An 18,077-nucleotide genomic window follows, 5' to 3' on the forward strand; every position below is an offset into this window, starting at 1 on the left:
TACTCACAACAGAAGGGAGCTCTGCTTGCCTCCTCTTAGGTGTATCTGTGTTACAATATGTAAACTCAAGATTTTACATCTGAGACTTAGATGTCTGGTAGCATCTTCTGGAACACAGCATATGTAAGACCTCAGATGACTGAACACAGTCAATATACTTTTTCTAGACTGTCTGAACCTCTTCCACGTAGTTTACTTTTCTTTTACAAATGTAGCAAGTATTTCATACATCAGGTGAAGACTTCAAAACCAGAATTCAAGATTGTCAGCAGCTGATGCCATTTCCTCCATTCAATGAAAATGCTTCTATGATTACAAAGAGAGTTTGAGTGCTCCCATCTTAACCATTGCTTTCATCTCTTCAGGAAATAAAGTCAGCAAAAGAATTACAGTCAATAAGGTCTTACTTGTTTACTGCCACATGAAGTACTTTTTCTTTCATTTGAGATAATGCTGGAAAATAACACTTGTCCTTACCTGACTGCTGACTTTGTACTGCCTGCTGATATTTTCTGGGAGGGCTGGTACCATCATTATACTTTCCTCAGCTGCTGAAAAAGTAGAGCCAAAACCTAGAAAGTAAAGGTGTGAAAGCAGTGTTTATAACACTGTGTAGCAAAGTTCCTATTCCATGGGGGGCATTATAACTGCATGTTAGTAATGCACCTAAAGGTATGCTGAAAAGAAGTGAATTTGTGGGAATAAAAAGCAAACTTTAAGTGCCCATTATAAAAATATGTATTTGTAAGGACATACATTTCTAAAACACATACCTGTCTGTATACATAAAGACATTTTTTGTTTTTGTATACAGATACATACATGCATATACATAACAGTGTATATATTTATTTATATTTCTCTCTATAGCATATGTGTATAGTACACATAGGCAACATACACAGACACTGCATATGCATGCTCTGTTTATAGAGCCTTGGCATGTGCCAGAGCTAGTCTTAAAAACAGAGGCAACACCAGTAGGCAGAACCAGCTGAGAATTTCACTGCTTGAATTCAAAGTCCTACTTTTGTCCAGAGAGTAAGTGGGATGTTTTCTGTTAAGACTGCTTCTGGTTATCCTTTAAATGTTCCCCTTATTCACTTTATCCAGCAGAGATAATTTGGCTTACTTGAACAATCTGTGATGGATCTGGCACCAGTAATGGTTGTTGTTCCATAAAAGGGGCAAGACAAGCAGTAGGACTTTCCTGGGTCTGGTTGATAGTAGTCTCTGGGACAAGGGTAGCAAGGTGTCAAACCTGTACGAGAGAACTCGCCTGCAAGACATGGTACTGCAAGAGGAAAAAAAAACCAAAACACTTCTGAGTGGCCTGATCTCTTGCACATCCACCTTACTTCCCACCATCTCTTTTTTATTACTTCCTCTTCTTTCAAAGTCTCTTCGACTTGAAAGGAACAGGATTAAATCTGCCAGGAATTCATTACTTTATGAAATGTCTATTTAAACTCTTCTGTGCGATGCCATGTTGTTCTCAAAGGATTATGGAAATATCTGGCAAGTATTTAATTGTACTGCTTTTGCTGCTCTGAGGGCAGTTCTAAAATGGAACTTCCTTTCTATCTCTCACACCTTTTTTGGTTGGTGTTAGTTGGTTAGGTTATTTTTAGTTTGGTTTTTTTTGGTTTGATTGTTTGCTTTAGTGCTGCTTTTCTTCCTTCTCAAGAACAGGTAAGGACAAAGACAAGACTTTTTTGCACCATGAGTCCTTACATACTATTTCCCTGAGAATTCTTCTGGCAAAGCTTGCCAAAGACAAATGAGGTGAATTTCTTCAAACAATTTGCTGAGCAAACAGTGTTAGAATTCAGAATTTTTGTACAGAAAACAAAGGAGAAATAATAGTTACAATTCTCTTTCTCTTCGGTAAGGAAAAGATTTTGTTTTCACATAGGTACCCATCACATATCTCATTTTATTCCGCTTTATATAAGAATCAGAAGGAGGGTAATTGGTAACAGGAAATGACCTGTCATTTTGCTGGGAAATGTTCCTTGGTCTACACTTAACCAGAAGAGGAATTAAATCTCAGGCAGATGAATTGGATTACATTAGCTGATGTTTAAACAACAATTTAAACATTTTTAATATTTAGTTTAGAAAAAAATATTACCCTTTTTGTAACAAACCTCCACAAGCTGAGACATCCACTGCACCTCTTTTTACTGTTGATGTATTTTCTGGACAAGAGATGCAATTTTTAGATCCAAAAGATGGCTGATATGTCCCAAGTGGACATGTTTCACATGTCTCAAGACCATTAGGTGAATATGTTCCCTGCTTGCACTGAGCTGTAAGGTAAAAGATTTCAGATAATATGACTCCTGATCTCTGAAAATAATGTTGAAATCACAATACACATCATAAGGAATTTTATTTCTGGAGCATACTCTACTATGAAGGACTTCATGGGTACAAAGAGAAAATGTGGTAAGGTGCTGACAGAGCAATTGTGAATTATTAACCAGTGAATTCTCTCCAATCAGCTTCACAGATGATTTACTGAAACTCATTTACTTATTTCAATCAATAAAAGTAATGGCAATAAAGCCAATAAAAATTGAATCAAACTAGCTATTTCCTCTTCAGAAGAAATCATGAACACATAGTGGTTCTGTGCTGTTCAATGCCTCAGCTTTGTAGGTTAGGATGGAGAGGGGCTGGCAAGCATGACAGTGGAATTATTTCAAATGTACTAATGTCTGAAAAATGCATTGAAAATTTCACATTGAAATACATGAAATACAGAAATTAAAGACAGAAATTAACCAAACCATCAAAGGCCAACTCTTCTCAAAACCTCTGCTCGGGTATCCTGCATGCTAGATCAGAGATGAAAACTTAGGTATTTCCCCATGCATATGCATTAAGGCGCAATTAGGACTGCTCCTCATTTCACAGGCTAGCTTCAATCCAGTACTTCCACCATGGGGTCCAAAAGGATGTCACCAAGAATTCAGAATTGGCTGTCCCAATAGGACAAAAGTTCTTACCTTTGCACTCGGAGATGCTTCTAGAGTGTAGATACTCAGTATAGCTACCAGATGGACAACTTTTGCATTCCAACTGCCCTTCCTCATCTTGGTAGGATCCAGTCCAGCAGCTTTCACAGGTAAGATGCTCCAGGGAGTAATAGGTACCCAAAGGACAATTGACTGTAATGCAATGTTGGAAACCTAAGTTTCCCTCAGAGTGAAAAATCATAGATTCTTCTCTTGCTCCTGGAGTTCCCATTTAGTCAAACAATGTTTTCATTGTTTTTATGAAATGTGACTCTGTTCCTCAGCAGATAGGGTATCTCTCTGGAACACTGCAAAGATTTAACTATGCACAATAAATGGAATCCAGTTCCCCATCTTAGCTCACATCACCCACAGGACTAACAGGGTTAAAAGACTGCATACCATGCACTGTTTTCTCTGTATGGCCAAGCATGGATATGCCTGATTTCCCCTGGGAGTGGAATCCTGGGTACAAAGCATCCCTTTTCCACAGGCCTTGGTTAGGAACATAAACATCCTCTGGAAGTCAAACTGTGCAAAGCATTTTTGCAGTTTATTGTTATGGGAGACCACAAGCACTGGACTGTGTCAAATCGTATCCCTCTGCAAACATCCTCTAAAATCCTGTTTTGCAAAAGGATTTAAAATACACATAAGAAAAAAGTCTTCTGGCTTACCACACATTCTCCCCCTCAGCACAGAACCAGGCCTGCAGAAAAGAAACGCTTTCTCGGTCTCCAGTGAGTTGGTGTCAGCTACAATGAGTTCAGATGCAAACTGAAAAGAATACATAGGTTCCTTATTGAGAGTTCTATTCAGCCTGTTTGTGATCATTTCCAGAGTTTTAAGGAGCCGTCTCTGGTTTTCCAGTTCCAATGTATCATTCCTTTCATCAGGAAGTGGCACGCTAGCTGGAATATAAACAGCAAACACAAAAACCACAATGATTTTGGAGTCAGCACTTCTGGAATTTATCAAGAGTGCAACACTCAAACTTGTCAATGGAAAGTAAAAAGGAGGCCGTGTGCACAAAGCTCTCTGTGAACACGAGGCTGTGATCTTTCCCTTGGGAAGAAAGTCTGTGATGAAATGTGTCCAGAGAACTGCCATCTGCATCTTCACCAGGCTACTGTGAGCTGAAGTAGTTTTACTTAATGTATTAGAGACAGTTTTGAAAACTAAGGAAGCAGAGAAGAAGAAGAGACAAATTTGACTTGTCTCACCTGTGATGTTAAATATTAACTTGATTTTTTGGTCAGTCATTGGAACATTCAGCTTATGCCTTTTGACCCGAGCAGGTGCTGCTTTTACAGAGGAAGAGAAATGCTTGGATAAGTCTTCTCCTTGTAGTGCATCTACAAAATCACCATAGGAATAATCCAGGTGGTTTGCTGTTCCCCAGCCAGCAGGTCCTGTGAGACATTAAGAAAAAAATCATGTGGAAAATAAGCATCCGTGCCTGTTTCTAAAATACATCTCCAATATAATTTGTTTGAAGCTCCAGATGATATGTATTGACTTGGATTCTGTACAAGTCTACCCTCATTTTCACTAATGAAAAAATCTTACTCCTAGCTGATATCCTAGAGGTCCTGAGTCTGATGAAATTAGTCAAAACCTTAGAGAACTAGTCATAAGTTACATGTTGCAATTCTTTCACTTTCTCTGTCTTGCATGAACCCTCACCTGCACCCTCACCCGCCAGCAACTTCTTCAACAATTCCACATGGTCTTTGAGTCCATTTCTTGCTTACTTACTTACAGACAGAATAGCCTATGTCATGTCTCTATTGCATCTTCTTCTAACAACTCCTGAATATTTTCTGACCTCTCAGAAAAGACATCACATTATCCCTGTGTTACCCCCTGACAGTCATTTCTTGTTACACACAGTGAGTCAAATTTACCCTTGTCTAATGTCCTTCATCACTCTAACATGATTTTAATCAAAATATTTTCTGTACATAATCTATGTTTTCATGATTACTAAATCTAGAGGGATGTGGTCTATTTAACTGATCTAGATTATTTTGTATAAGACATGAAAATAGAAAAAAAACCTACAAATTTTCTGTTAGCATCACCAAGATTATGTTCCATTTATAGTGGTAACTAGGACAAGTTAACCCCACAGTTTAATATCATGTGAGTGTTTCACAACTAATTTTTTAAACTGCTGTCTCTTATGCCTTGAGGAGAGTTCTTCTCTCCTGCTTTCACAGGTAAAATTATGAGAAACTTAACAATTATGAAAATTTCTCATTATGAAAAATGAGAAAATTTACAGTTAAAATTATGAGAAACTCCTGAAAAACAGCAGCAAGGTTATTCTGGTAAGAGGTTGACATGAACCAGAAGAGAATAGGATGCTACATTCCATGTCTGTAGCACTGTTTTTTTCCACATGCCTTTACAGATTAGTTCCAGCTGTCATCAGCATTCATCCTCACCCTGATGACAAATGCAGACCGAACACCCAGACCTGCCCTGTGTCTGAACACAAACAAATGCTCTCAGACTGAAGCATTATGAAAGGTGAGCATAAGCAGGAAGTTCTACAAAGTAACCCCACTATAAATCTGTAAAAGAGACACAGTCCTATGGCAGATTCTAATGTGGATCTGCCAAAATGCCTCCTACTAAGAGAGGTAATGTAAGTTACCCACTTTCAGCTTCTGTGCTCTCAGCACCCCTATGGGACTCAGAAGCCAAGACAGCAGTACAACATGGACACTAAGCTGGACTGAAAATGACAACTTCCTTACTTTGGCATTAATCAAAGTGGGAGCAACAACTAGGATGGTTATGGCTTTCACTCTGATATAGCCACATGTCATGGTGCAAAGTCTGTCCTTGCATGCAGGAAGTATTTTCACAGCAAATGGACCAACTTAAGCTCATATAGCTTTACACAGGAGGATTCTGTGCAGATCTGACCTGGCATCACAGAGGCTCCTCACTTTCTTAACAATCTCCAAATCTATTTATTGTAGTCTTTCAGTATTTTGGTTTTAAACTGTATGTTTTAAAGAAGTTCCTATTTTCTAGGCTAACCAAGCAGGCTTCTAGGACTCTGTGTGTGTGCTTTTTCTTCCTGCCCCTCCATAAAGCAGCCCAGGAAATACTCCACTATGTAGGAAGCAGCACTGATAACAAGACATCAAAGAGTTCAACAATACTTTTATATTAAATAAAATACTTAGTAATAACAATTAATAAATACTTTAAAACCTTTAAGGCAATTGCTTATTACCTTATGAGTACCACAGTTATTTTAAAAAATATCTCAGTAAAGACATTGTGGCAGGAATCATGCTGCTTTAAACCTGAATGGCTAAGACTCAATATGAAATGGAATCAATAATTACCAATAGCAAATCCATTTTCATAATCATAATTATATTCCAAGCAGTGTTTCTGTGTTTGATCTTCCAGTCTGCAGTCAATATCATCAACATCATTACAGAATGATGGGACCTTTCAACATAAAGAAGAATAACTTTAAAAACATAAAACCACAGAGCCCTCTCTTGTGACTTATAAAAACTTCTAATTACAATGTAAAGTACTGGTTCTGCCAGTGGTACTAGATTTCCCCTTTCACATCCCTTATAACCCTGGCAACGTCTGCTGGAAGTGGTAGGTTTTATTGACACAACTTGCAAATAAGAAACCAACTTGCACAAGTACAATATCTTCGTCAGAGAAATTATTTTTTTTTTTTTAAGAGAAGATGCCAAATCATTACTCTTACAATTAATCACTCTTTACACCAAATCTCAGAATACATAAATAAATTGAGGCATTTTTCTCCCTGCTGTTTTTAACACCTATGTTACTAGCAATTCTGTCAGTTTTACAACAATGTTGCCACAATTTTCTAGCTTTCAAACTTACCTCTTATTAAACTTTCCCTACCCACGGTAAGGGACTTATGCACCAAAAGATCTCAGAGGAGAGGGAAAAAAATCTCAGGAGGAGAGAAATTACATGTTAAAAATCACATGTCAGAAATCACACAACAGAAAACTCATCAGAAATATTTCTGGTATTGTTTATTTTGTTCCCTCAACAAAAACGGTGGAAATTACATAAGAGTAGATGAATGCCTGATTTTTGATAAATTATACATTTTTTTGCTTTTTCCTGAAAGGTTTCAAGCAAATTGGGCCATAGGCCATGTTTTGAAATAGTTTTGTTTTGTCTATATCAACTTTCATTTGAAAGATGCTCCTCCCCATTCATTCCCACTTTTCACATCGCTGGTAGAGTTTCAAATGCTTGGGAATAAGAATAAATATATTCAGAATAGCCTTTCTAAATGTTTTTCCAGCCCACTGCATTTTGATGTAATTGCTTGGAAAGGTAAGGTCACTACCCATTTTTTCCTTATTATCTTTTACTTGACAATAAGAAAGGTCCAAGCACAGGAACCTGGTGGTACTAGGGAAAGAAACAGAAATAAAACCACGATTTCTCTACTGGAAAAAATAAACCTGAATCAGGACAACAATGTAACAGACATTTATGTTCACATGTTAGACACTGCCTGACATGCCACCTAAGTTTTCAGCCATCTGACAAGTGTTACTGACATATGTTCCAAAGTTGCAGGAGTTTTCCCATTATCTGTATGTACTAACAATGTTTTTTAGTTAGTAGACAACCTTTTACTAGAATATGGACTGTTTTCTGCAAAGAACCTGTAGATGTCCAGTGTTCTCTACTGGAAAAACAAGGTTGCACTAGGCCTGGACATCCACTACCAGGATCAGAACTCAACATTCTGTTGCTTCTACTTTCCAGCTGAGGAGAGATATGTGGATTAGCAGGAGAGATTGTGATATTGAAGTAGAAGGGAAGAGCCATGGCAGGGAAGAAAGACAGGACCTCTTCAAATTTAGTATCATGTAGTTCTTAATTATAAGAATGAGAACTCAGAAACTCATGAAACCTGAGCAGATCACGGCTGGATCACTGGATTTAAGTGCCTGGATGTACGCACCAGAAGTGGAATGTATTCATTTGTACATATGTGTGTTCATTCATGCTATTTGGTTTTATATTATACATATTCTATATAAAATGCTTTTATTTTATGATCATATCCAACTTTCAAAAACAGCACTGAGGGGACAGTTGATTGGGGGGTTTCATAACTACACAGGTTCTCTTTGAAATGCTACTGAAAATCTACAAGCTGTAGTTCCCTAAACTACTTGGACATTTGCATAAATTCTGTCCCATACAAGTCCACATTGAAGACTAAACTGAATTACATTAAAATGCCAGTGAACCATCTTTATTTTTAAAATACCTTCTCTTTAAAAATACCCTCTGAAAAAGTTCAGATTTAACTTACGGGCTTTTGCTGTCAATTTCCTTGTACAAAACTAGTTATTTGGAAAAGGTAACAATATTTTTCAAGAAGCATGTAAAGGGAAGAAGTATTTACTAACCTACCATTTTACCAAGTGCACTCTGAAATGCATCAGTAAAGCTGTTTAGAAGATTGTTGTCATCACATCGTGTTGCTTTGTAGAGCATTTCAAAGGATTTGAATCCATGGTTTGCAAAGCGATTTACTGAAAAATGTTGGAGAAATAAATTTTTACTGATCAATGCAGGTGTTTCAGAACTAAAATCAAGATAATTTGGCTAAAACTGAAATACAAGAAGGTAAGAAGCACAGTCTTTGAATCAGTAATCCAAATGGATCACTTACATCTCAGCCAATGATAAGACCCTTTGGCAGGCATGAAATTTACTGGTAAAGTTAAAAGAAATTAAAACCCAGGCCATTTTTCTACTTCAACATTTTCTTAGTGGAAGAAACCTATGAACTGTCAACTAAACTCCACTCTAACTTCTGAGAGGAAAGCAATAAATATAAAAGTACTAATGTTGCTAGACTAAATATAAAAATTCTTATCTAGACATTAAGCAAAGTTCTGAAGTGTCCAAGTTACATATTTTTGATTAGTAGCTCTGAAACATAACTCTTGTTTGTTCATAGCTGAAACACTGATCTTTTATTGCTGAAACCAAGAAATTTACTGTGATGGAGGTAGATGCAATATGGCACCAAGACTGGCTTAAAATGTAGTTCTAATACATTTATCACAAAAATGTCACCAAATGTGGAAAACTCCACCACTGCTGTTTTACATGTCTCCCATAGTGTCCTTCTCAAAGAAAACACATAAACTCTTCTGGTGGTAATTAGATATGTAAGCACAAAACACATTTTGCATTTCAATCAGTAAATTGAAAATACTGTTGTACTCCTATTAAAAAGACACTGATAATGTTTGTTACCAAAGTGTTTCAATTAACTTGTTTACTTTGACATCTTTGCTGTTTTGTGATTCCTGGGATTGAAATTCACTGTTATTTTTGTGGTTTCGACAGCTTCTGAAATAACATATACAGACTTCCAAGTATTATTTCACAGTATTTCTAACAATTCAGATGCAGAGGACAGAGAATATTTGTTATAAATAAATAGAAGACAGATTTTCTAAAATATTTTCATTTGCTATCTCGTTAAATATAGTTTCATGAGTTGCAGATTCATTTTAGTAACAGCAAGACTTACAAGAGCAACTAGGCCACTCTGGAGAATAAGGTGGCTTCCAGAGACCATCATCATATGCACAATAGTAGTTTTCACTTGATCCTTCTGAAAAGCTGTAACCCTCTGCACAATGCAATGTGCAATTAACTCCTGCTTCATCTGACGTGCATATAAAATCACCATTCACAGGCTCAAAGGAAACTTCACAGGGAGAACCTATGAAAAATACAAAGATTTATATATTGATTAATGTGGTGAAATAAGTGATCTGTCATGAAAACAGCACTGATAGGATTTCAAGAATACCTATCATTGACTTGTTCTTGCCTCTATTGAAGTTTGTGGAAGTATTATTTGCTATAGCCATAAGAGCCATGATCAGGCTACTGCAAAATAATTCTCAAATTCTGCTATTGCAATTGGAAAACCAGAAACATGAAGACTTAAAAAAAGATATTGTAAGTATGGAAAACTATTTACTAAAATAAGATAAAATACCAATCTAAATTTTCACATAAACTTTATACAATGAATTCTAGTAAACCATATTACATCTTGAATTCTGAAGCTAAATATTATCCATTCTGCATCATATGAATTAGTAAGGATAACCTCATAATCTCAGTTATGATTAATTTTTCAGGCCAACTGTGAAGAAGTTGTGAATGTCTATAATTACCATGTCACAAACACTGAACTACAAAAAGTCTGAGCTTATATAGACCTTGATACAATGCCAGTTCTAAGCACTGGCTGGTTCTTGCTAAGATTCAGAGTAAATCAGAGACTAGCACATACATTTGCAACTTACCTTTCCTGAAAGTTATAACCAAAATTCCAGTTTGCATGATCTTAAATTCCCTCTTCACTAACAGATATTTTTATACATATGTCCAACTGAGACACAGAAAGTAGAAAGCAGATATGAAACAGATCTTTAATTCTTAACAATCTATCTGCCAAATTATTGTTTGGATTTTTAATGAGAAAGTGAACTGTGGGGAAGAGATATCTATGCAATGATGATATCTATGCAAATGCAGCAGTATATCTATAGGTACATGCATATCCCAAAATCTATAGGGTATTTTATTATCTGGTGCAGTATTTGAATGTAGCAAGAGAAAAATTGGCAGAAATTTTTCCTTTTAACAACAGATTTGAAGCAAGATTTGAGTAACACCTATTAATACATTTCACACAGTATTACAAAAACGGTAAGTTTGACGAATCATAATTTCAATGCTTTTATATGTAATTTGAATTTATTGAACCAAATCAATGCTGTGCTGCTGTAGTCATAGACAATTTGTTTATTGGTACTAGAAAATATTTTGACTGCCTTCAAGTTACCTCACTATAAAATGGCAATAACTAAATGAGGAGGAGGAGGAGCAATCTTGCATCCTTCAGTTAAAGCCATGGCAGGTCTTGGCCAGAATTTGAAGACAACACACCTTTGATGACAACGTGGATCTCGCATGTCCTGTTATTGCCAGAGGGATCCACAGCTGTGTACTGGACTGTTGTCTCTCCTTTGGGAAAGAGATCTCCAGGTGCATGAGTCCTAGTGACAGTCAGAGGACCACCTAGAAGAGTTAAAAGACGACCTAAAGCATTGGTAAGTAAAAGAGTGTTGTGCATACCTGACCTTGACAAATGGAAAAGGAGATAGCAGCAAATCTTCAAAATTATGTGTCCTTAAAAAAAGCTAAGTAAAAGGAACCTCAGCAAATCTCAGACTCCAAGGGTCAAGGGTGAACAGGTAGAGCTGTCTAGCGGTTTGGCTGGTCAGTGTCATCTTTGCTTTTTGAGGGAAAAAAACCCCTTAAAATCCCATAAATTTCAGCAAATCTTGCTTTGATCTGAAAAAGGAGCAGGAAGTCTTTTGTCATGCTTTTGATAGAAGTTCTGAGATAAATATGAAATGGGCTGTGTTTGGATGCTTCTTTTCCCCAGTCGTCCCTATCAGCAGCCTTGTAGCCATGAATGTTTGGGTAGGTGGAAAAAACTCAAACTACAGCTCTCCTGTCCTGTAGCAGGAGAGAGCTGAATGGTGAATATGTGCCTAAGAAAATAGTATTTACTCAAAGCAAAAAATCCTCCACACTTAACTCACTATGAAATTTAATTCCACATCAGTGTTCTAGCTTTGTTCTGATGAGATTTATTTAAGCAGAATATATATAACTAGGCTGTGAAACCTGTGTGTTCATTGCTGTTGCATGTATGTTTTGGGGAGCACTATCTCACCTGAGTTGTCTGAAAATTCTGGTTCTTCCCATGTTGCTGGGTAGTCATTGTCTGCTTGCATGGGTGGTGGAGATCTGCATCTGTCAACTACAGGAGGCTCTGCATCTGCAGAATTAGAAAGCATGGTATGACATTAGCTTACAGAACTACTGCCACACTCAAATAGCATCTACAACCAGAACAGCAGCTTTAATTTGAAATCAGAAGATACAACAAAGATGCACACTTGGAAGTTGCTGCAATTGGAAGATGCTGAGTGAATGTATTAGAGTAATTATTCTCCTGAACTCATGGTTTCTGCAGTGTTTGTGTTCTACAGAGCAAACCATGGACCATCAGCAGGACTCCTGAATAACACAACTGTCTGACAGAAATACTTGAATAATTATTTGCATCAGTAATATGTGTGGATTTTGGAAATTTGTTAGAGTCTTTCAAGAATTAAATAGAGATTTAAGATGAAGGTGATGCCTGACAACAAAATAAAGAATTTAATAAACAAGTGTGAGGCAAAATCCTAACATTGAGAAAGAACAGTAGAATAAAATACACCCCAAACTGAACATGCAAATTGTGACTGTACACATCCAAAGCCTTTATAGGGATGACAATACTCCTGGGCTCACAACTGCACACATAAAGGTCACACTGACTCACAATCTCTTTCTGCACAAATAAGAAGGTTTCAGCCATGACAGACAGCCTTCCCAGTGATTTTTACCAGCACTTACCAATAACCTTGACATTGAATGTGCACCTTGCTTCATTGCCTGACTTATCGGTTGCTGTGTAAGTAATGTCAACTTCACCAATTGGGAGAAGAAATGGTGGTATGAAAGCTGGGGTAACATGAACTGAGACCTGTTATAGGAAAACACTCATTATTTAAAAGCCAAAGTTGGTTACTAATAATGATATTCTTGTTTCAAAATGTGAACAGAATGGTATCCTTCAATGTCAAGCCTGTCCAAGCTGAATGCAAACAGCCTCTTAGTAATGAGAACGGACTTTACAAGAGTGATGCATGTTCCTTCTTAAGTCTGCCCTCGTTATAGCAATAGGAATTCCCAGCAGGATCTGGACCCTGACTGGGTGCAGATTACAGCACTGTGCATTCAGAAAATTCCATACTGACCCTTGCTTGTCAAATGGGACTGAAGGTACATTATGTCAGCTTAGAACCTGTTTTGTCTGCTGACAGCTCTCCAGCTGCAAGGGGAGCAAATGTGGGAGAGTAGTGGAGCAGGCAGTTGTTGGGCTATAAGTACTTACATATCCAGTTTTAATCTATGTGTGTGTGTAAGTCAATAGCCCACAGATGCTTCAGTATGGCACTTGGATTCTACAGTCCAATGAATTGACCCTGTGCCAGCAGAGCTGTAGTACTCGACCATAGCTATGCCACAGAAAATAATTAATTTAATCTCTTTTACTGGGAGAACTTAGTTTCCTAAATAGCTCAGTGCAAAAAACTCCTGCATTAAAGGCATACACAGACTCACTGCTCCTCTGCTGACTCCTGATAAAGCATTCAGTTGCTGTAACTTGATCATGTCTGAGCCTGTAGGGAATGTTGGTCTTTATGAAACAGCTCTGGAGCAAGTTTTCCTGGTAACTCCATTTGCAGACAACCTGACATGCATAGTAGCCAATGGCTACATTTCTGAACCTTGCAAAGGAAAATCAGATTTATCTTTCTCACTCAGGAAGCTGAAATTAGTTTTTACTTATCACAGCATGTACTTGTTAGCCATTTAGATTAATGAACCGGTTTACTTCCTTCTGAGACAAATTTATTAAACTTCTTCACATTCTAAGTGCTCATTTTTAAAGCAGCTGTCTTCATATTATAAACAAGAGCACATTCTTTCTTTTGACCACATAAATACGAGGTTTTCTGCACTGAAACTCCATGCAGTGTTCTGTGACTGTATAACTCTAATCAAGACAGAAAATGCTGAATTCTCAAAATACAAATATTCTAGGAGCTTTTTCTTCTGCTTATCAGAAGAAATAAATTCTAGTGGATCACAAAATTAAATGAAATCAGAAAGGCTGCCTCCAGTTAAATAGATACAGATTTTGACTTGCCTCTTCACCAGAGTTATCCTCAGCTGTTGGTACCTGCCAGCTGATATTAGCAGAGTTATGATGTTCCAGAGTCACAGTCTCAATATTGTCTGGGCAGTGAATCTGAGGCGCTTCAATATCTGAACCAGAAAAAGACAATCTGGTTTTATATGTGGTATTACAGAAGTAAAACCTTATAACCACTCCTTTTGTACTACCTGGAGTACAAAGGTATGCATTTTCATAAACTTCCAGTCTCTATCCCTTTGTAATTCTTGCCTAGAGATTAGTAAATCAACAGGAAATTCTCCTGTGGAAAGGACTGATTTTTGCTGTATTTTTGTTTACTACTGAGCATAATGGTATTCTGGTTTCTACATAGATCCAAACCCCAAGTAATAAATAAGAATAAATTTGTTTCTTTTATCACCCATCCCTTCCTTCTCAATCCTTTCCCTGTCCAGATACAGGACACATGCAGATGAAAGCACTTTCTTCTAATAGTCAGTAATGAGAAATACCTGAAAGTACTTCTGACGTGATATAGATACTATGAACAAGACCATAGTGACTCAAATTCTCTGGAGCATGCTGTGGAGCTGACTTAAAATTAAATTCAGGCAGCAGTTGCCAGAAATGTTCCTTAATAAACTCCCATTAAAAGGTATTATGTAGGACAAATGGAGTCTTCTTGTGACATGTGACAGATGGTTCCAGAGGACTGGTGGCACAGTATGGGCAACACCACCACCAGCATCTACACCTCAAGTTTCTCTGATAAACTTGAAGTACTTCTTCAGTTTCCTGGCACAGGGCCTCCCAAAACATTTGTGGTCATATTATTTTATCGCTGTAGCACTTGATAAATGGTCTCTAGAATCATAAGACAAGGACACATTTGGCTCTGAACTCATCTATGCCCAAGAGGCTTTAAAACAACTCAGAACTGATATTACTTATGTTTTTATTATGAATTAGTTCCAGTAAAAACATAACTCAGGCAATTAAATTACATAATTAAGAATGCAAAGCAATAAATACATATGATTTTGCCTTCCTTTGAACTCATTCAAATAAAAATTTTATTAAAAATGCACTCTTGTAAATAACTACCACTTACGGTTCACACTCCCTTGACCACAGCTTTCAGGCCGGGGCAAATTCCACTTAAAAGTTAAATTCTCTAAAAAGGCTAATAATAAGTAAGTCAGAAAGAAAATGGCTCTTTTGAACTGGCCAAATACGTTGGCAGCAAAACAGAGAAAGACAATAATAAGAATGAAAGCAATTGAAATACAACTGTTCATTTTTACTCAAAAAGAATAAGCTTCAGAGTTTCTCAGTGCCTCCTACATCAGGGGTTTACGCACTGGTAATATCTAAAAGCTTGAACCCAAGCCATACTATTTTATCTTGATCTAAACACTTCAGCTTGTGCTGGGATCCCATCAGATATTAAAAACTGTGGTTTGGCCCAGATTTACATAAGAGATTCAGAAAAACAATGTGGTACATCACAAAATGGGAAACAGTATGTTTAAACAGAGAGACAAAATCTTCCTGGCCTGTACAGAGAAAAAAAGCCTCAGTTTCTGTAGTGACCTGGCATGATGACTGCTGCAACTGTTTTCTGTACTATTCCATCACCTAGTAGCTGGCAAGGGCCCCAGTTTGGGGGGAAAGAAATAATTGTCAGAGCACAATAGTTCACGATGAGGTGAAGAGCATATTCCCAGACAAACTCCTGGTTTTATCCTACTATAATCCAAATCCAGACCCTTTCTAGTTCAGTTATGCATGTGTGTAAAGGAGTAAATAACCTAACACCTCTAGAAGAGGTGGGTAAATATGGCACAGCCATACTGAAATGCATGTCACCGTCTTCTGCCCAACTTCGCACTCTGCATCAGCCAATACACTTGGTGTTAGTGAATTTTGGCCTTAACTCTTGTGCACTGTTGCTTGGGGCATGTCAACAGCCATGCCACTCAAAAATAACCAAAATGAACATTTCTCTGTAGTCTGTCTCTTAGCCAGGGCTTACACAGCCTTTACAGCTCTGGTCTGACTACAGGGATTACATAAACTTGTGCTAAACCAGTAATGATAGTTTTACCATTATTATTTTATTACAAGATTGGGTTCCACTTTGAATATCTTTAAGCTATGGGCTTTCACGTCTATTTTCAAATTTCAAATTTACTGCATATCAGGCCTTTTAGCAGGTAGCTTCCTAACAATGGAGCCCAGGAGAGGCACTTGAGGATGAGCACTGAAAGATGACACTCAAGAAACGTCTGAACTCCACATTTTTATAATAAACTGCAAGAAAATCTGACAGATTGTCTGTAAAGGTACAGACAATACCTCTTACATATTAAGTTGTGCTTTCCCCAGTTCAAGCCTGTCCTCACTCAAGTTATTTGCTGTGTGCTCCCCTTCAATTCTGCACTCATATACACAGACACGATTTTGTGCTGGTCTCTACCTTTACACAGAGCCTCCTGGATGTTTGCACTCCATCTCCCAAATGAAATGCACCTTATTTCTTCTCTAGCTCCAGACAGGATGAATCCTTGGGGACAGCTCAGCTGGCACACAGTCCCAGAAATAGCAGGCTCCAGCCCACATCTGGGAGGGAGAACTGTCACACCTGCTGGTTTCTGGAGGATGGGGCAACGCTTTTCTGCAAGAGAGCAGTAGAACATGACTTATAACTGACATACACAAAGTATACTTTCAAAAAAACCTGCAAAAAAAGTCATATGGAAAATAAGTGGAAACATGAAATATACAGTACTTTTCAAGAGTCTCTAGGGGTATGAGATCACCAAAGCATTACAACTTGATGAAACTTTGCTACTTTCAGTTCTGACTGAAGTGAACAGCAGCCAGTTTATCAGATATTTCATTTTCTTTCTCATGCTCTTCTCTGAAACAGAAATGTTAATTTTCATGCAGATCCACTATATCTCACTTTCTAGATTTGCCTTTTTTTTTCTTCTTTTTTTCCTTACAACTTCATCTTTCACAGTTGCTCTGCAGTTGCATTTCCTTGCTTCTATGAAAACTAGACTACAGCAGGAGAGAGGGAATAGAAGATGTATCTGTAGCTTTCTACATCTTCTGTGCTCTATCTTGAAAAAAGTAAGGGAGAAGAAGGAGGATACTCTCCATGAACTCTTTATAAGTTAGGGATATGACACATGATTTTGCTTACTGCATTCCAAACCAAATGAAATTGGACTTGGTCTTGTCTGTGTTCAAAACAGCTGGAATGATTCAGAGTGACCATAGGAAGCAGCTGAGTTCTGTAAAATCAGGAAGGGTTGATGGTTGCTTAAAGGTTTAAAATTGAAGTTTTGAACTATTTTATTACTAGGGCTCACTACAAATCCTGAACTCCCACTTGTACAAAGCAAAAACCATGATGTATTTAAACAGGTTCAGGAAAGCATTGTTTCATTCTTAAGCTGTTGTTTTTGGGAATATTATTTTTACTTCAAATATGGAGACATTAACAAAGAAGGCAAAAAGGAGTATCTCATGAATGCAGTTTGTACACTTTCAGTACTGTTTCTTACAACAGACAGTAGGCAAACACACAAGAAAAATGTTTCCTTATTCAGAACTGATGAGAAGACTTGTAACTCTTTATAACTTGTCAGCAAGAAATCAGACAGGTCTTTATACCAAGAGAACACTAAAACCCACCTAACCCAGCAACACTGAAGGGAAGCTCTACTGAGCCCTTAGCAATGGTTTAATGACAGAAAAGTGATTCACATTATTTTCTCTCCTCTCCTTTCCTAAACACGCACCAAGTAACTGAAAATTGTTTTTTATGAATGAAACTAATTTAAAGATTCTAAGCATTCCGTGTGTTTCCTGAAACTTAAACCCTCAATGCTGAAATGTTTAAAAGCCCAAGCAATTAATAACTGCACTTCATTTCAATATGACACACAGGTCACAAACACTGCTAACACATTTGTATAGTTCAGGCATATACTGTCGGCTCTGTGAGGTGGAGCAACTCCATCAGGAATAAAAACCCCAAACCCTAACTTTTGCTTGCTCACCATACGAAGGTAACTGACAAATAGCAAAAAGAATGCAAATTTAAAAAACCAATATTTGTAGAGGCAAGTTAA

General features: G+C 37.4%; 1 protein-coding gene across 1 annotated transcript in view; it reads right to left on the bottom strand.

Moving 5' to 3' along the window:
• SVEP1 (sushi, von Willebrand factor type A, EGF and pentraxin domain containing 1) overlaps window positions 1-18,077 on the bottom strand; it is a 122,752-nt gene that overhangs the window by 57,480 nt on the left and 47,195 nt on the right. Inside the window, exons 7-20 of the mRNA XM_062513220.1 lie at window positions 16,412-16,609; window positions 13,945-14,063; window positions 12,585-12,714; window positions 11,854-11,958; window positions 11,058-11,189; window positions 9,622-9,816; window positions 8,487-8,608; window positions 6,392-6,500; window positions 4,247-4,435; window positions 3,701-3,934; window positions 3,015-3,176; window positions 2,151-2,312; window positions 1,133-1,294; window positions 478-572 (exon numbers count right to left, since the gene is read on the bottom strand). Coding sequence (XP_062369204.1) covers window positions 478-572; window positions 1,133-1,294; window positions 2,151-2,312; window positions 3,015-3,176; window positions 3,701-3,934; window positions 4,247-4,435; window positions 6,392-6,500; window positions 8,487-8,608; window positions 9,622-9,816; window positions 11,058-11,189; window positions 11,854-11,958; window positions 12,585-12,714; window positions 13,945-14,063; window positions 16,412-16,609 — 2,114 coding nt within the window. The remainder of the gene's footprint in view (window positions 1-477; window positions 573-1,132; window positions 1,295-2,150; window positions 2,313-3,014; window positions 3,177-3,700; window positions 3,935-4,246; window positions 4,436-6,391; window positions 6,501-8,486; window positions 8,609-9,621; window positions 9,817-11,057; window positions 11,190-11,853; window positions 11,959-12,584; window positions 12,715-13,944; window positions 14,064-16,411; window positions 16,610-18,077) is intronic.

This window comes from Cinclus cinclus, chromosome Z (genome assembly GCF_963662255.1).
Source record: "Cinclus cinclus chromosome Z, bCinCin1.1, whole genome shotgun sequence".
Classification (NCBI taxonomy): domain Eukaryota; kingdom Metazoa; phylum Chordata; class Aves; order Passeriformes; family Cinclidae; genus Cinclus; species Cinclus cinclus.